We start from the raw sequence: 19,476 nt of genomic DNA, 5'->3' as shown, positions 1-19,476 counted from the left end.
AAAATCTTTTAATAGACAAAAAAAACCAGAGCTTTAACATAGGGCGATTCAGTCAGCATATCCAGATAAAAGTACGCATAAGCTCTTCTAACTGAACTAGAGCTTGTAATTGTTCCTGTAAAGCAAAGTACTTGAGTATGTCATGAAATGCAAAGCTGCATTCTCTGAAATGGAAGTCCATTGTATACCCAGATAAATACTTCACATGAAGCCAAAAAAGAAAGTTATGTTCGAGCAAAATTTGTATTTCTGCTCAAGAAACTCATGATCAGAAAGCTCACATGTATCAATGACTTCAAAAAAGGCAGTGTCATTTTATACATCTTCTTCAATACCACCACAGAATTAGAAAGACTCATTCATACATATCTAAATTTAGACTTTGATAGAATTAAGTTTTAGGACTGTGATGTAGTACACTGGTTTTCAATCTGTTATCCATGGGTCCTGGTTGACTCAGACCAACAAATTATATATGTTTCAGTGTTCCTTTTGGTTCTATTTTTTAGTACAGCAAACTAGTGAAGCAACCAGCTGTCTAAAAGCACAACTTGCTTCCCTCTCCCTTAGTGGGCTGGCACTGGCACTCCCAATCAACACAGTTCACCAATGCAACACAAAGCTAACCTTCTGTTAGGTAAATAAATGTGTGTTTTTCTGCCACTTCAGCAAGCTCTCAAGCAGGGTCAAACAAATGCCACAGCTCCTATGGGGGAGGAAGGTGGATGAATATGGCCAAGCAGTGTGCTTCCATGGTGTAATTAGATTACTTGAGTACAAAGCTCTGGATTCACTCTCTTTCAGAAGTGCTGAACTGACTTTGAATACAACTTGCAAGAAACTGGAACGCATCTTTCTTAAATTGCTCTGAGTTGCACTTTAAGGTAGTTAAAATAAACTTGAAATTCTGTCAAAGGAGCTGCACTGTGAGAGGAAAAGCCGTAGAACACTGACATGATAAGGATCTTAAGAGCAACTAGTTAAAAGAAGGTCTTTTGTCAACCATTTTCAATCTCACTAACGCTTCAAAAAATACATCTTAATCTAAATATGTACAATTTCTGGTAAGGTTTGCAAAACAACATCACCCTCCTCAAAATAAAGAAAAGAAAAAACTACTTTTTAAGATTTCAGCTTATTTCTAAAAGGAAACACAGTGAAGCCTTCTTGCAGTTAACACACAAACAAAACAAAACCACATATAAGCTATGTGCCCAAGCAAAGTATTTACTAAAAGCGAAAAAAAGGTAACAATGGCCAAAATCTATGCAAGGTAAAGGCAAACTATTTAGCATGAGTCATAGAACACAGGGGCCCTTCAAACAAGCAGAAGGCAGGAGGAGCTTGAAGCATTCAGCTAAGGATGTGTTTCTGTGTGAGGGTCAGTCTGCACATGTGACATGCCATTCCATCCTAATTAGAACTGGTATTGAGCCAGTCTCTGGAAGACTTGAGCTAAAATTATGGTAACCTAAAGGACATTATTTGTTTGAATCACAGCTACAATAAACCCACAGAAGAATACAGTCTATACTGACAGACCTTAATCTTCAGCTTTCCTTAGCCCATTTTGATTAGGCTGACAGAGCATATATTTGCTTTCTTACTCAGCTAGATCAAGATCTCACCACTTAAGCATTAGTGAGTTTTAGTTACACATAAAATTTCAAAGGCTACAAACCTCTGAAGTGAAGCTATCATTAGCCCTCAGATATATTACATTCCAGTAGATACAAACATGTCACCTAAAACTATCACAGGGTATTGTGAGACTTTATCTAAGAAGTGCTGTAACCACCAAATTCTGAATTTTCTACCAGGATCTGTAACACTCTGTTTGGTGGGTCAACTTCAACTAGAAACTGAGGTAAGGAGACAGACAGATGGAAAGAGTCACAGGGTGAGACAGAGACAGTTTGAAAGGTGAAGCAAAAGTTGTGGGCACGCGCAAAGCAGGAATTGATTTACTTCCGATCAGCCAGGCAGGTGTATAGCCACTTCCCAGAAAGCAGGGCCTGAGCAGGTGTAAGGGCTACTCAGGAAGACAAATGCCAGAACCACAAACACTGCCCCCTTTCTCCTTTTCCCAAGCTTTTATTGCTGAAAATGATGTCAGATGGTATGGAGTGTCCCTCTGGTCAGTCCTGAGGTCAGCCTGGGTCAGCTGCTCCAGCTGTGTCCCCCAGCTGTATCTGCCATGGGAAACAGAGCAGAGGAGGCAAAAAGAACCAGTCTTGACTGGCACTGCTCCATAATAGCTAAAAGACTGGTGGTTACCAACACTCTTTTAGCACCAGGCTCAAATCACAGCAGCTTAGACGCTACTGGGAAAAAAATTAATTCCAACCCAGCCAGTACAGCTACTATAATGGTTATTGATGAAAAGATACTAAGTTTGGAAAGCATCAACTGTTCTGTCTCCCATCCGCTGGGAAAAAGACTGTAAGGTAGCAGTAGTTCTAAAATAATTTTAATTTGCCATCTTAAAAAAATGCTTAAAATAAAAACCAAGTCAAGTGCTGCACATAATGGAACCTTTGGAGGGACAAACATGAAGAGCCGAGCAATTTATTTTTTCTGATAAGAGTTACAGGAATTCTTTTTGACTGATAGCAACTTTTAGAAATTCAACGACTGATGCAATCAAGAAGCAACCCCAGGATCCTGTAAAAATATATTCCCATCTAAAATGTAGCTTTTAAAATTGGTTTTCAATCCCAGAGCCAAACTTAGTGAAGACTTTTATCAAGTACAATAGTTACTTTAGATTGCTGGAATTCATCATTATAGAACAGTATTTTAATTTAAATGTTTAAAACCCAATATTCCACAGAAAGAGAGATTTATTAGAATGCACGAAAAAAATGCTGCAACAGCATGTTTCTTGAAAAGTAAAATGTTGCACTTTCCTGGGTTTTTTTTCACCTGGACAGATTCCAACCCAACAAGCTAGTAATCACATCTTTAACTAGGGATGCACAAGCACTTTGAAACCAAGAACTTCAGTGCTGTAGCCTACCACAGTTCTTCAAAGAGGCCAAAAGAGGGAGTAGGAGCTCTGCTGCTGGGAGGCTGCCGATTAACAAGCACTGCACCCACCCAGGATTGAAAAACGGAGAACAAATACATCTTACTGAAAGTACACATTACAGGAGTGTAGGTGTTTTCTTCTTCACATTTAGCCATCCAATATCCAATTTTCTGCTGTCAGCATAATTTACATTTTGCACTTTCTGTTGCCCAATAGAAAAAGCAAAAATAAAATAAAAATAACACTGAAGTTTTAGAGGTCAAGTGACCAGATAGGAGCAGTGTTATTATCAAAAGCAAAAGAAGAATAAGAGTTATTGCAGTATGATACAAAAATAGAGACCTGAAGGGAAGCTTGTTCTTCTAGTGAAAAGCAGGGATTTATTACTTGGAAAGCACAGAGTGTGCTGCCAAAAGTGCCCTCTCCAAAACTCCTTTCAGTTTTATGAGTTTTAGAAAAAGAAGAAGCACATCTCTGCTGAACTGTTAGCCTCCACACCTGCATGCTGAGATTTTTGCTGCCGTTCCGAGGAGGCTCTAGACTATGGCAATATTCTAAACACTGGCCAGGTAGAACCCCCACAGAGAATTACTGCATACTATCAAATAAAACAAAGAGAAATGCCTGTTCTAATCTCTCTTCTTGTAAACTTCCCTGCTCTTTTGGAATGAAGTCCTGAAGACTGGGGTAAAAGTCACAAAGTAAGCAACTCCTAAAAACAAAGCATGTAAGCTGGGGAAAGATTTTTTTAACAGTAAGGCATAGGAACACTCTAATTGTTAAAAAACTCTGTAGGAATAATTTATGTGATTCAAACTCCTAATTTTCAAGAATCAATCCTAGAATACAACACAAAAAAAAGGAAATTTATAATAATTAATTTCTGTGGTGGATCTGATGGTTTCTAAATCTCCACAGTAAGAAAAAGGATTTTTTTTATTACCGTAAAAGTAAAGCATCAGCAGTTCTTACTTCCATATGCTTACTTGATGACATTTATTTTAGAGACCTCACTTGTAGAATATAATTAGATTAGATAATGTAAGAAAACACACAATTTTCTTTCTACATCCACCCAAAGTACATGTTTGTGATTTTACAGACAGGCACCTGGAATTGCCTTTTCTCTACAGACCACCACCCTGGAGCTATGCACACGCCTGCATTTAACATGCCAGCACCTTCTGTCATAAAACAGCAGTGCTTCACCCACGTCTCCCTCCCACCCATTGTGCTGCTACCAGCCATTCACCTGGGCTGCCACAGACAAAACTGCCAACGAGCCCACAGGAACAGCACCTCCTTAACTTCTGTCAGCTCACTAGGAAAGGGGCATTTCCTGCATGTTCCCTCACCAGGCTGAATCTGCTATGCACCTTCCAATCTGAGGACAGCTGGGACTCAGCAGCAGCAAAATTCCTTCTCAAAACGTTGGATAAATTCAACCTTCACAGATCCAAGGACTGTGTTTATTCTTTTTTGCTTCTTACCCTTACACCTCTAATTCTCCAAAAGCTGTTGCAAATAACCACTCCTGAGCTCAGAGCTCCTGGCATTGGAGTGGAAGTCAACATAATCGTTATTAGACCTGTAATACTTTCACAACATATGCATTTCTTTTAGAACCAGGTGAAACATTCCTCTGAGATGCCTAAAGGTGCAACTTTATTATATTATTTTATACTGGCTTATCTTCAAATTAATTTCTGCTTTTTCTAGTTTTATTACTTGTGAGAGATCTATTTCCAGTATTTGCTCAACACCACTACCTGAAATTATCAGGACTGCACTTCAGGAAAGTCAACCTTGTATTTTATAAAAACAAGAGCCATCCACTATTTCCCAAGTAGAAAGCAAAAGTAAAGATGTTAATATCAATTAAAAAAAACTAAAAACTCACTCACTGTCTTCTGTGGGAAGGACCTGAAGGGAATAAATCCATTCTATTATATCATCTTTGTTCACCACATCTAAGGAATCCAACATATCCAGACCAGAGAGTGCGAAAAATGCAATTGTCAACCTAAAAGAAAAAGATAAGACTTACACTTCCCACCATAAATATCATGGGGAAATTAACAAACGGTTGCAGCAACAGATACATCTACAAATTCTCAGCCTGTAAGAGCGGTGCAACACAGAGCCTAGCTCAGAATACATGGAAGTCATCTACTGGACAAAATAATGTTCTTTGTACTGAAAACATTTTTCTGTCTCAACACGGTTTTTCATATAAGCTGCCCCTCCTTTTATGTAACAGTGATATGTCAATTCAGAGTTTACCTAAGGGAATGTTTACAAAAAAAAAAACAAAACACCAAAACCAACAAAACAACCCACCACAAAGTAAACTAGGTTATAGTATTAACATATGGAGCACTAGTTCTCTGTGAAGATTTTGTACATGAACAATCCCCTAAACATGCACTAGGTGCATATGCAAGGTAACCCTTAACCATAGTAAGCTGCCTCTCATTGTGTCCCAAACCCAATTTCAGATGCTTAGATGTCAGGTGTCAAACAGCAAAGCTTACTTCGTAAGCAAACAATGTATAAATAGGCATATAGGATGAACTAACGCCTAGAGGTACTTATTTCTGGTTCTTGGGTGTGAAGCAGCCTAGATGACTACCTTACTTAATGTCTGTCACATTCAAGTATCCAACAGAGCAGTGGAGTAGCTAGCATGCTGAATGTCCTTCTTTCCTACAACTTGTTCCCTTCCATGAATGTGTGCTATCATACCTGCTAACTAACACCATTTTGCTGGGTTTGTTTTAACTTAAACCATTTCAGCCACCCACAGCATGGCCCTCCAACAGGTACATGACTCACTCTGACAGAGCACCAAAACAACAGCACTGGGTTAGGAACTTGGCAGAACTTGCTGTGAGAGAAAACGCTCATGTAATGGTACCTTGGATGTTCTGACTCAGACTAAAATTAGCTGGATGTATATTTTGCCACCCACACTTGTCTGCTGATCCTTCTAGAAATTCTTGTTCTCCTTACATGAGATAAGGTGATGGATTGTGAAACAACTGCTACACATGCAGAAACCAATTCAGCATGCCAAGGAAAACCAACAGTTAATACCAGCTTTCCTTAGGAGATTAAGTTGTAATTTGTATTTACCTCACAAACTGGTGAGCCACCTTGGCCACCAGTAGTTGGCACCTCTGAAGAGACAGATGTGGACACAAGCCTCCACAGCCAGTTAGTTTCTGCATGAGGTTCTGCATCAGAGCCACGAACAGTAAGACCACAGGTAAAATGGCGATGTGAATCAGCCCAAAACACACATCCAAAAGAATTATTCTAGTTAAAACACAGTAGCCAAATGACAACTGCATAGCAACAGACGCTAATCCCAACACTGAACAACCTCCAAGGGTGACATTCCTAACAGTGCACTGGTAAAATATGGTTTTACTTTACTATTTCAAATAACTTTTTTTTGAGTAGAGAAAGCCAAAAAATGTATGTTGCACACAAAATTATTTCTGTGTACAACAAGACTATATTTTAACCCTTCTGATGACTACAAAATTGTCTTTCGAAATGCAAAATTAACACTTCAAGGCTTATATAAAATTTTACCACTGATCTGTTTAACCCAAAATATGACCCTGGATAATAAACAACTAATTTTAAAAAATCACTGCTTTTATAAAAAACCCCAAGGAATTTACTGTTCAGCTACAGTAAACTGTATCTTTGAAGCACTGCATCTTTGAAACACTGCCTGTACATTCTGATTTTCACTAACACTGACAATCTTTTACTATAACTATTTAAAAGACATTTTCACTCTATTTTACACAGGTAAGTTACTTCCAATGAGGCACAAACAACATGCCAATGTCAGCACTAGACACTGCCGCAAAGTAGGTTCAAAACCACAAGGCTGTACATACAATACAGACAGTAAATCTCATCTACAGTTAAAAATATGCATGCCAGATATTTGAGTTTAGTTTTACATGTAGTCAGGGTTCAGTTCACTTACTCAGAGTTAACTGCCAACAGTCGAGCATTACTAAGGTGTGTGCTGTAACCTGTACTGTGCTGGGATTTATTTACGGTGGGCAAGAACATCTGGCAACACTGGTCATAACAGAGGTTGCAATACAGCTGTTTAGGTACTGCATCCTCACAGAAAATTAAGAGACGTCCTAACAAAAAGAGCTCTTAGCAGCACCTTAGGTGACAACAAGCCAAGAAGTGTAAAAACTTTATCTACAGCCATTTCCACAGAGGGCAGCCAACAGGACACTTCCGATGACAGATTCAGACCCCTTCGCCTTCAAGCATGGACAAAGACTACAGTTTCACAGAGAATTCAGAAAGCATTTGAAGTGACCAGTTTGATAAACTGATGAAGTGTGCTACAAAGAGCACTGAAAGACTTCAGAGACCAGGAGAGCTGCATTCTCCTGCAAAACTTCACAGTACTGACAATCAGTGTATGAAACACTGTCAACCACAATGCTTCAAAACTATTCTTGCTGCAACTACTGCTGTACACAATAACTACAGATAAAAATAATTTAAAAGGCTTCGAGCCAAGAAGCTAAGTAGAGAACATGAAATGAATTTTATTTTCTGTTATTGTTTGACAATCTACAGCTTAAGCCAGAATGCACCAGCAGAGCAAGGAAAATTTCACTCTCTACCACCCTTGTCTGGTGACAACAAATACAGTTTTCTGCTGCAGTGCAGTGAAAAAAAAGTCTCACTGACAAATGACCATTTATTTAACAGATTTCTCTTTAATTTAGTTGACTTTTCCCATCTAACTCACAATGGAACCACTCTAATTCAGAACGGAAAATTAAAGGATAACATCATTTTTTCTGTAGCTGTATCAGATCCAGAGGTTTGCTGAACTCAGTGACCTTGAACTTGGCAAAAAGGCAAGCTTAACACTCTAGAGGTCAAACAGGATGATGCATTTATGGCTCAATCCCCCACTTAGAATTTGTTGAGAGACAGGTGTGCACTCTTGCAGAACACGTCTGTGCTGCCAAGGGCCTCTGGAGATCACTGGTCCCACCTTTTGCAGAACACAGAGCCTCAGAGATGACCCAGGACCCTGTCAAGCCATGTCCTCAAAGGTGACTCCATCACCTCAGTGGACAAGCTGTTCATGGTTAACTGCTCTAACAGTGAAGAACATTGTTCCTACAGCCACACAACCCTTCCAGAAGCACCTCATTCCCACAGCCTCCTGACCCATCACCATACTCCCTTGCACAATGTACACCTCCACCTTTCTTTGTAAGTAGCTTCTCACTAATGGAAGACTGATTAGATCCCTCCTCCTCTAGGCTGAAGAGATCCCATTTCTTTAGCCTTTTTCAAATGTCAGCGGGGCTAAAGTTAGCTATTTGTGTTATCACTCTAATACCTCTGTATGCATGCTGTTGTAATTTTAAGGCATATAAACTGCTGAACATAGGATGCCTGTATTTCCTCTTGCTGTCATCTAAAATAATTGAGAAAGTAGACTGAAACACCAGCTAATTTTTAATGAATAAATGATTTACAGCTCTGCAATCAAAATTTCACAAAATTATAAAATAGCTGTCGTTGAAAAGGACCTCTGGAGATTATCTTACACAACTCCCCTCTCCTAATGTAGGTTTACTCAGAGCAGTCTGCATAGGACCGTGTCCAGGCAGGTTTTGAGTATTTACAGCGAAGAAAACTCTAGTGATCAGACATCCCCAAAGTGATGAAGTTTTTTCTCATATTGAGATTGACCTTCCTGTGTTTGTGTCTGCTGCCCTCTGCCCTGTCACAGGCCACCACTGAAAAGGTCTGGCCCCACCCTCTTGCCACCCACCCTTCAACATACTTGAATGCATTGGTCACACACTCTCTTAGTCATGTCAAGGCTAAACAGGCCCAGCTCTCCCAGCCTTTCCTCACAGGACAGATGATCGAGGCCCTTAACCATCTTCGAAGTCCTCTGCTGGCCCCTCTCCAGTAGTCCCATTTCTAACTTTCCACTTCAATACAAAGCTGCGTTATTCCACACACAGCTCAGCACCATCCATACTAGTCCTTACACCTTTATGCCACGTGTTTGTGTTCTTAACTGAAATAAAGCAGGATGCCCTGTTCAAAGCCACTGAGCATTCTTCACAGCATGATTTGTACAACGTTACAAACTGGAAACAATCTCACTATTTTATTGGTTGATTAAGATTATCAAACCATCTACACATCTCCAATATTTTAACAAGTGTAACTTGATAATCACATTACTGGTCTTCCTACGCCTCAGATGTAACTAACTATCTCAGGTGAAGACTTGAAGAATATCACATGAGTACATTCTGAAGCCACTAGAGGAACAAATGTCCCTCTAATTCAAAGTGAGGAATCTACCTCAGTAGTATTTTCTCCTTTATACTAGGCAAAGAAGACTTAAAAATATTTGTTACATTAACCAGTCTTCTGCGTGCTGAAGTGAAGCTTAAGCGATTTATTTTAAAATGGCTTCCAGGACAGATTAAGAGAGTGAAGCACTGGATTTAAAACAGATTAGACGGATCAACAAGTCTTCCCTCGTGGATGTCAAGCAGTTTACGCGAGCAGTGACTACACCCCTCCATTAACACGTATTTTCTGGGAGCCGTCTGCCGGCCGGCAGACCGACAGGGATGTTTTCCTTCCGGCCGCGGGCTGCTGCTCCCTGCCCCCGGCCTCGGGAGGCGGCAGCGCTCCGGGAGAGGCCTCCGGTCCCCGCGCCGCCGGCGGGAGGGGAGAGCGGCCGGGGCCGGACGGGCGGGGGGCGCCGGGCGGTCACGGTTCCTCCCGCCCCGCCTTCCCCCCGCGCGGCCCGCCGCAGGAGCCCGGCCCGCTGCTACCTGCTGGTCTCCAGGGACGAGTAGCGCTCGGGCAGGATCTGGAGGCACCGCTGGAAGAAGCGCACGTGCCGCTCCCGCAGGAAGTCCAGCCGCTCCGGCTCCCCCAGGCACGGCGCCGCCGCCGCCGCCGCCGCCATCTCGCCGCTGCTGCCCGCGCCCGGCGCGCCCCGATCGCGTCACCCGCGGCGCCCGCCCCGGGGCGGGGACAGGGACGGGACGGGACGGGAAAGGAGCGGGAAAGGAGCGGCGGGAGGGAACGGGGAGAGGGAAAGGAGCGGCGGGAGGGAACGGGGAGAGGGAAAGGAGCGGGAAAGGAGCAGCGGGAGGGAACGGGGAGAGGGAAAGGAGCGGCGGGAGGGAACGGGGAGAGGGAAAGGAGCGGCGAGAGGGAACGGGGAGAGGGAAAGGAGCGGGAAAGGAGCGGCGGGAGGGAACGGGGAGAGGGAAAGGAGCGGCGAGAGGGAACGGGGAGAGGGAAAGGAGAGGGAGCGGGAAAGGAGCGGTGAGAGGGAACGGGGAAGGGAGCGGGAGCGGCGGAAGGGAACCGGGAGAGGGAAGCAGCGCCTGGGCTCGCTGCAGCGGGGTGACGGCCCCCGCTACAGGGGCAGCCACAACCAGCTAGCAGGGAAACGCGCTTTTAATGCCGAGGGACATCACAGCCGGCCGGTGCGACAGCCGGCCTGGCAAAGCCGACACTCGCAAGAGACAAAGGTAACACACGTCGTGGGTCACGCCAACTCTGCCAGCTCCTGGGAAGCGCTGGCTGCTGCTTCGTCCTGCGACGGGGACAGGCTGGCGACAGCTACGGCCCTCCTCTCCAGGCTGGCACAGCTCTGACAACAACGGAAAGAGGCACGAAGTGTCCAAGCGCACGGGTGTCACTCTGCCCGTCCGTCGGTGCCCTGCTCACCTCCGAGCAGCGCGCAGCAGCGGCTCTGCAGCTAATGGTGCCATCTCCTTCCTGCGCTCCTCCCAGCCTCTGGCAGCACTGCTCAACCTGGATCGCTCTCTGGTGACCCGAATCTCCACCTCAGAATGAAACAAACAACCGAAAATAACTACGTATTTGTGGTTCATCAGAAAAGGAATTCCATTGCGCTCACTGGGTCTTCATCGTAGCAGCAGGTTCAGAGTAAATACAACACAGCTGGCTAGCCAGAGACACTTCCCTCCACACTATCGCAGGGAATGGGAGAAAGGTGAAAACTAAGGGTGGCAACAACTGCTTGCTGTCATTAAATTTTAATAATCTAAAAGGTTACACTCTTGTAATATCAGTCAATGCAGAATGCTTCTGGGAGCCAGCCTACTTATTCAACCAATGGTAGAAAACCATTTGAAAAAATAAAAGCCACCATATGCAGCTCACTTGTAAGGCCTGATGGCCTTACCCAGTGAAATACTGCCATGAGATACATAAATTCTTGGGATTTCTCCCATTGTTTTTAAGCACAAGAACAACTGCACCTGCTGCAATTTTGTCTTATGGTAAGAGGCATGACTTTTTGTTTGCCTTTATCAACCACTTAGATAATTAAAAATAAGTGCTTTTTGATCAATGAAAAAAAGTCTGCATAAACAACCAAGCTGCACACATCTCCAGATAAAACAAAAAGTTACCTTTTCTCTTAATTTTGCCAATCTTTTGTCTTTTTCTTGTTTTTTTATCTCTTCAGCGTGTTTCTGTAAAACCTTTAGCTCCAGTTTATGTAGATCCTGAAACATAATGAAGGGAAAAGCAAACTTTAGCAAAATAAATTATATAAAAATATACATGCAGCCTTTTCACGGCTTTTGTTTTGAAATTATTGTCATAGTAGAGAATAAAGTTTCACTAGGTAGCTACATGCTATAGCTTGTCCTGTACAAACAAATTATAGTTACATGGCTTGGGAAAAAAAAAATAGAAGTTTAAACTCTGTTTCTAAAACTCTAGTGTGAACACTGACAGGGATACCAGTTCTCTGGTAATTGCATTTACATTGATACGGGATCTGACTTTTCCTAACAGGTACTGAAACCCACAGGATATTCACACAACTCTCTATCTCCTACCTGCATACAACCCTCAAGACCCTCTGATGTCTTCTTAGGAAACAAAGCCCAAGCAGTTTTTCCAAAGTAAATTATTTACTGAAGCAAAAAACCCCACTTCTATATGGATAAAGAAATATGGGCCTGAGAAATCCTGCAGAATGCAGATATTGAAGAAAAGGAACATCTTCGTCTAAAACCAGGTTTCATACTGTTTGTCTGCAAGAGATGCTGTTATTTGTAGTGAATCAATAATGGATTTACATGAATGAAACTTGGATTCTGAAGCCTGTTTAACTGATTATATTGTGGGAGGCAGTCGCAAATTTAAAACAATGTCATGCAAAAATGGAGATGTAATTACACACATGCTCTTGAAACTTAGAAGTTTCTTCTGCAGCAATTTTCTTCCTTTCCTCCTTTACAGCTTCTTCTCTCTTCTCATTTTCAAGCTTTTCAAGTTCCTCCTTTACTTTTTTTTGCAAGGTATTCCTTTCCAACAGTAACTTCACATGGCTTTGGTGCTCTTTTTGTTGTTTCTTCTCTTTCTCTTCTAGTTTTAGTTGTGATGCTTGATCTATTGCAAATGCTACTACTTTCTGTTTCTTCCAGACTTCAACTGCTGCTTGTTTTCTTTTTCTTTCTTCTTCTGCTTTTTGTTTCTGAGCTTCTTCACGCTGTACCCATTTTTCCTTGAGCATTTTTTCTGATTTCTCTTTCTCCTTCAAGTTTCTTTCTTTTTCTTGCTGCTGCTTTTCTTTCCACTTTTTAATTGACTGTAAGAGACCAGAATCCAAGGTTTTAATGAAAATTTTACATACTCACACTGATTCAGTCTGATGAAGACTTATGTTCCAAAACTGCACATAGGAACTAAAAGTCTACTGAAGACAAAACTCAGAGCAAAGAAGCACCTGTATCTGTTTTCTCACTTCCTTTTTCCTATTTTATGGATTACACAAGCAGGTTTAACAGACGTCTGCTAGAACTGTTTCATATATGGCAATCTTAATAACTTTGGGTAGTTATGAATGTTGATGTAATATGTTTTTTTAATGCAAACATATTTCAGCTTTACTTTTTTTTTCCAATGAACCCACTGTTTTATAGTAGTTCTTACGTCAGTGTATCTTTTATTACTTGGATAGTTCTTGAGGGACTCATAGTTCTGTATGTCAGCCTGGCATAGGTGTGTTGTTTATATGGTGGGACAGACGTTCTTACGGACCAGTGTAACAGAAAGACAGGATCATTTACTGCTCTGGACTTGGCACCTAACTTGCTAGATCACTGACATCAAAAGCATTTATAAAATACTTTGGCAATACACAGCCCACTTCTCTGTGTTGTTAGGTCTATGCTTATTCATAATTATTTATTAAGGACAAATACTTTGACAAGTTGGGGATACTAAAGACCTCAGTAATATACTATCAACTGTAAGAGAAATCTGCCTAGCATTACTACCAGAGAGGCAGATACAAAACCAAGACAGTATGCATTTTAAAAATAAATACTTTTTCTTAAATCTCCAAAAACCCTAGAGGGGTTATTTTACCTCTTTCTTTCTTTCGTGTAAAATTACAAATTCTTGATACCATTTGTCATGCTGTTCTATATCTTCCTTTGTTCTTCCACTGAGATACTGAAGGGCTTCATCCATGTAAGATAGCCTTCCTCTGTATTTTGTCCGTATTCTAAGAAAATTTTGATGATCATAATCATCCCAGCCTCCTTGCCGCCCTCCTGTTCGCTGAAGAAATCTTTCAAACTCTATTACTTCTTTGGGCAGATGATTTTCCAGTGTTTTATCAACTGTGACTCTGGCTGATGCCAATTTCAAAACTTTTTCTGCTGTTGGGCACCCTAATGCCCACAGTTCTACTTTTCTCTCAAAGAAACTGAGCTCATTAATGGCAGCTTTTTCCTCTTTCAAAAGCTGTTGATATCTGAAAAGAGACAAACACTGAAATGTAAGAAAAAAAGAATCCAGTATTCATTGTCCATTCACCAAAAATGAATTTTGGAATTGTTCAATGCCACACAAAAGCTATTCTTTAAAGATTAAGAACTGAAGTGGTAACAGCACGGTTGTAATGATCCGATAATAAAGCCCTACACAATGAGAGTTAAGTTACCCTTTTACTGAAAGAACACATTTATGGCACACATTGAATTAACTCAATCCCCTCCTGACACCAGTAGAGAGAAAGGGAAACCCCCCAACAGCAACAACAAACCCTCCACAATCTAACAAGCCTATTCATAGGCAAATCGTTATCACAGTGGAATGCTGCAATAACTGTATAAACAGCCTCTCTAAAATGCAGTTTATCAAGATTCTAATGCTGATACCTCGTGCTTTGATTTACATACCACAGGAATCACTACCAGAAGAGTGAATCATAAGAACAGTTTGCTAGATCAATGCAAAGTTTTCATTGTGTCTTATGAAAGCACTTTTCCTAGTCGCTGAAGCATGTAAAAACATACATTTGCCTCTGTTCCTCTTTAAAAGCATTGATTGCATTTTCAATTTCTTCCATCATTTCCTTGATCTTGTCAACAACTAAAAAACAAAAAGAGGAAAAAAGTGTATGACTTAAGAAGTTTACAGTATTTATCACCACTATCCTGAAATGCAGGACTGTGGAGACTTTCAGGACATACATTTCAGTGTACAAAAAAGCAAGCATTTGCATCTCAAACAACCTTGAAAGACAAACTTGTATTTATTCAAAAGGTGTGCTTATGAAATGACTTAGCTAACTGGATGCAAATCCCAGTATAAATGTTTATTTCCACTACAGAAGTCTAATCTTGACTAACCTTCAACTGATTCCCAGAATAAGACAGCCTTATCCTAGAGTTCCACTTTGTTTCTTATAACAATGCATTTAGTGACTTGAGCACACTCAAGTCTGATTTATACCAGGCTGCAGCAATCCAGTTTAACCTGCAGGTCACTACTTTTACAAAGCTGACCAAGAAACATCAAAGTAAGATTTTGTTCTGTACTGTCAGCAGTACTAAATTTCAGTACTGTCAGTAGTCATAACTTAAGACAGTAAGACAGCTGTCCAGAGAAGATCTATTTTGCAGTGGTAGAAAATCCATTTGTTATTAGAAAATCCATATTATTAGATTAGAATGCGTTTTAAATCAGCACATGTTTATGGACACACTGAATGTGTAGTTTAACCTGTATTTTGGTAAAGTTATATAATCTAAACCTCTGATTTCAGCTTTCATGCCTTGTTAGTTCTTAGTATCTTCACTGACAGTTTAAGAAGATAATGATTTTTTAATAGATAAAATACTGAATAAATGAAATGGGATGCATTTTATCTAGCATCAGAAAGCCCTCAGCTAGTAGGATGGCCTCAAGCTGAGCTCCACAAAAGGTAGTAGATACCACATGAGAATGCTTCTTTGATAGCCTATTTCCAAAAAGGTTTTAAAACATCCAAACTGAACCAACTGCTGCAGCATTTTCCAGTTTACATTTCAAACCATGTGGTGCCTAGAAATGAGTTCTCTGTAGAACTTACTCTGTAACCTCTTACCGGATTAAAGGGAGTTACATGGTAGTAGAATACCAACTTTATTTTATGTAAGGTAAATGTTACAGGTAGGAAACACCTGGCTTTCAACAGCCTTAAAGAACAAATACACACACTTCTAAGACCAAGTTTCTGTTTCCACAGAGAACTGCATAATCTTTCACAATTTCTTAGGTTTCTGCCATTTCTAGGTTTAGTCTTCCCTTTACAGTTTCCTGCAAAATTCACAGAGACTGGAAGAGTGTCCCAAGTTCACAAGAGAAAGACAAGTCCAACTATGCAAAAAACCTGCCTTAGAGAAAAATGTTTTTAAATCCATCATCATGACTTACACTCTGGTGTAGGTTTCACATCTTTTAATTGTTGCTGAAGTCTCTTCACATTGTTTCGTATTTTTGATAGCTGCTGCAGGATTTTAGTTTCTGTTAAACAAAATAAAGTGCTAATAGTTCTAACAGTTTCTTTGTGCATTAAATTCAATACAAGAACAAGAGCAATGAAGTGTGCAAAAAATAAACGAGGGGTTTGATCCAAGCAGGGACATGAATTCTGTCTGATAAGAAACTGCCATTATACTAAGCATTTTAACTGGCAACTGAATGTAGCTGACCTACATGGTCCATGTTATCTCCCTACACAGCATCAGCAGATTTTAAAATTAGTAGCTCCTATTTCTAAAAGGGAGCTTGGAGAGTATTCCCTATACAGGTGATAGCTTCTGGAATTTTAAGGGAGACTTTGACCTAGGCTCCAAACCACCCATTTATGAAGAGAAAACAAACTTTGAAAGTGTACTACTTCAATAAGATTCTTTTATTTGTTTTGTTAAATAGAGTGGAATCAGTGTTTTCACGTATTCCGAGGATGTGTGCTCGTATCTGCTTTGTTACCACTTGGCTCCTCATGAGTCCATAAATACAATACTGAAGAGGATGAAGTTCTGGATACATTTTAGGTACTAAAGAGCTGTATCTTCTGTTCTAAAAGATTTGGATTAAGGAAGGTCTAAGTTCCTGCTGAGACCACAGAAACTATAAAAGCACACAGATCACGCCGAAAGACCTAAACATAGTAAATGGGAATTGGGGGAGGGGGGTGTTGTACGCTTTTATATCTTTTAGGATTTACTCTTTCACATCTGCGATGTTGTGCCTTACACAGCTCATCACTGTCCTCTTTATTATCTCCTTGCATCATCTCCATCCATATTTCATGCTCCCTTCTTACTTATGGAAAAAATTCTGAACTTATTAGCTTAGTCATTCCTCAAGAACACTTACTTTCCTTAAGGACTGCAATATGTAAAGGATATTCTAAGACTCTTTAAATAAAAGATGCACATCAGAACATATGCAAATTTGTAAGGTAAGTATACCTGACAGCTTTCAATTGTTTCTATGTTCCTTTCCTTTCCTTTCAGCTTATTTTGCTCTATATCAGATAGCATAGCATGATTTACGTGATTACTTTTCAAAGAATTCAGGTACTGTGAGTAAAGGGAGTAGCTTTTTTTCTTGAATTATATTATAGTTTGTAAGTGGAATAGATACTATAGGACAGACTGTGTACCATCTCACAGTACTACTTGAACTAGGAATACTCATTGCCCAAAAACTTGAAAAATACAAACACAGAACTGTTTAAAAGTAAATTTAAAGGCAGCAATCAGTGTGTGAATGCTGAGGTAAGAATATATTTATTGTACCTTAGCTGGACTACATTAGATTTTGCAATACACACATAAAATTTATTCTAAATTTTTTGAACAGTACCTCTCTATCACAGTGGTTTTACATAGAAGATTAAAAGAAAAGAGTTAATAACATAGGAGGCCCAAAATGTTTATGCTTGTGAATCTGCAAGTGAATTGTGTGTTTATAAGCTCGTGGTGAAATAACACACTTATCAGTATCTATCTTCCACTTAAACTCATCTCTCTATACTACTGATTTTTTAAACTATTTACAAAAACAGCTGTAGATTAAACGAGAAAAAAAGACAAACAAGTCCAAATGAAACCCCACTTACTTTCCATTTTCCTGCTGACAGTCATGCTGTGTTCCAGTTCCTCTAGTAATCTGTATTCTACCCTGAAATCACTCTTCCTATTATAAAGGTATCCATTTTTCTCTTTTTCTATATTTGCAAGCCTAGGAAAAAAGGGTGCCACACTAAGTAAGGCACAAACATTTTGCAAACCCGAAGATTTTCCAAGGTTAGTGTGCAGCCAAGGTTGTGTCAGCAGGATTTAGCTTTTATACAAATACCTGGTTTATTCCTACAACTGTTTTCAAGGAAAATCCTTCTGCAGCTGTAAGACTACACACCAAAGTAACTCAATAACCTGAACAAGAGGAAGAAATTAACAAGGAGATCACCTCACTGGCAAGCAGTGGTTTACACACTGAAATTTTATGTGCATGCTTACTCTCTGGGAGCCTTATGAGAATTTTCCTTGGAAAGTGCAGGCAGGCAGGCTGTATTAATGCAGTGGCACACCTAGATGGAGCCCCATCACAGATAACACAGAGGGACGCTGAGCCTCAGTTAAATGGTATGCCTCATTTCAGGCTGCTTGGGGATATTTACATTACCTAGCAGTCAAATTTTGAGCCACAGCCCAGGATCCAGGGTAATCAATATGAACTCGATTCAGTCAGTGTAAAAGACACTGCTGTGAGACTTAAGTGTCCTGTTTTAATCAGGATGCACAACTACAAACCTCTCCTTCAGTCAGACAGCTACATTAGGTATTCCCCATAAAGCTCATCTGTTCAAGAAGCAATCTCCCTGTTCTTTCAGCTGCCAGTGTAGTTGTTATCAGCACTTGGTCAAGGTGTGGGGAAACAGATTTAAATCACTTCTGTGCCTGAGCTATCTTGAACGCCTGTTTTCCAAAACAGTGGCCTAGATACTCTAAGTAAGGTCTTTCAATGTTCTGCTGCTGCAATTCCCCTTTTGTTGGTATGTCTTAAGCGCTTTAGGTCCTTAGAGGATAAGCACAGCTAAGCAAGAAAACTGAGAACTCAATTGTGCCACACACACTTCCTCTTCTGTGCACCTCAGAGCAGCAATTCTTACTAAAGATGACTGGCCTAAATCCAGATAGTAATTGGAACAACAGGGCATTTTGGAGTTCATAAGCCTATCCTGAACTACTGTAACAACCACAATAATTTGTCTGAGCTCCTGAAAAGGAAACCTTTAGCCTAAAGATTTCATTATCATATTTTCACTTCGAACCACAAGCTAGTGTTACCTCCAGGACAGAATGAAAACATACTTATGAAGTGTTTAACTTACTGAGCTTTTAGCTTTTCTGCAGTTCTTATGAATTCAACTTTCTTAGCTTGTTCAGCTTTCATCTTCCAGCTCTGAACTTGTCGGCCAGCACCTGCAGTACTGGAACAGCTCTCATTCTGTAGATAACAAAATCAAGCGTTATTCACAACCAATTTTTTTTTTTTTTTTTTTTTTTTTAATGCTCGTTGGTTACTTTCAAGCAGACACCACCACAGTGCAGAGCTCGGTTTCCTACAGGCGCGATTCGAGTGATTTTCAGCCGCGCGGGCACGACACTGGAGCGAGGAGTGTCACGCCCGCACACACCAGCGCACTGTTCAACAGGGAAACGCCGACCCGCCACAGCGGCTGGCTGACACAGGGGCTACCGTGCGGCGGCCAGCCCGGCACAGCCCGGGGTGCTCCGGGAGGCTGGTCCCGCCGCTCCGGGAGGCTGTCCTGCCGCTCCGGCCGATGCCGGCGGCCTTTACCTGCAGCCGCCCCGCCGCCGCCGCCAGGGCCGTGGCCAGCGCAGCCATGTTGCCCGCTGAGGGGAGGGGCGGCCGCGCCTCTCGCTTACTCCTTTTAACTCTTTTTTTCCCTTCTCAGCCGCCGCAGGGCTCGTCTTGTTCGCCCTGGCTTTGTTATGTCGGGATTCAAGGTTTTGTGTTGATTGCTTCCTACAAGA

The 19,476-nt window shown here is 41.1% G+C and overlaps 2 protein-coding genes across 5 annotated transcripts in view; both read right to left on the bottom strand.

The window, feature by feature from the left end:
• Positions 1-10,443, bottom strand: part of PGGT1B (protein geranylgeranyltransferase type I subunit beta) — a 37,220-nt gene extending 26,777 nt beyond the window's left edge. The window contains 2 exon segments of the mRNA XM_085043251.1: positions 4,936-5,054; positions 9,910-10,443. Of these exon segments, the coding sequence (XP_084899377.1) occupies positions 4,936-5,054; positions 9,910-10,046 (256 nt within the window). The 5' untranslated portion in view covers positions 10,047-10,443.
• Positions 10,444-10,528: 85 nt separating this feature from the next.
• CCDC112 (coiled-coil domain containing 112) lies at positions 10,529-19,368 on the bottom strand. 4 transcript variants are annotated; one of them, XM_085043247.1, is made up of 10 exons: positions 19,280-19,368; positions 18,810-18,925; positions 17,535-17,656; positions 15,839-15,928; positions 14,437-14,512; positions 13,502-13,892; positions 12,312-12,719; positions 11,530-11,625; positions 10,820-10,938; positions 10,529-10,742 (listed from the first exon to the last, which is right to left on the bottom strand). In XM_085043247.1, the coding sequence occupies exons 1-10, from the start codon at positions 19,325-19,327 to the stop codon at positions 10,712-10,714; spliced, it is 1,497 nt and encodes a 498-aa protein (XP_084899373.1). In that variant the 5' UTR covers positions 19,328-19,368; the 3' UTR covers positions 10,529-10,711. The 4 variants fall into 4 exon arrangements, with proteins under 4 accessions (XP_084899373.1, XP_084899374.1, XP_084899375.1 ...); XM_085043248.1 differs by lacking the exon at positions 10,820-10,938; XM_085043249.1 differs by lacking the exon at positions 15,839-15,928.
• Positions 19,369-19,476: the final 108 nt, after the last annotated feature.

This window comes from Lichenostomus cassidix, chromosome Z, assembly GCF_008360975.1.
Source record: "Lichenostomus cassidix isolate B80296 chromosome Z, HeHo_3.0, whole genome shotgun sequence".
In the NCBI taxonomy this organism is placed as follows: domain Eukaryota; kingdom Metazoa; phylum Chordata; class Aves; order Passeriformes; family Meliphagidae; genus Lichenostomus; species Lichenostomus cassidix.
Note: the sequence above shows the minus strand (reverse complement) of the source record. Positions and strands in the feature narration are given on the sequence as shown.

Coding starts and splice junctions, on each gene's coding strand:
- CCDC112 (XM_085043247.1), bottom strand. CDS start 19,327: ATGGCTGCGCTGGCCACGGCCCTGGCGGCGGCGGCGGGGCGGCTGCAG. Junction 15,929..17,534: donor TGTCAGCAGGAAAATGGAAA/GTAAGTGGGGTT, acceptor TTTGTTTAACAG/AAACTAAAATCCTGCAGCAG. Junction 11,626..12,311: donor CTTCTAAGTTTCAAGAGCAT/GTGTGTAATTAC, acceptor ATTATGTTTCAG/GATCTACATAAACTGGAGCT.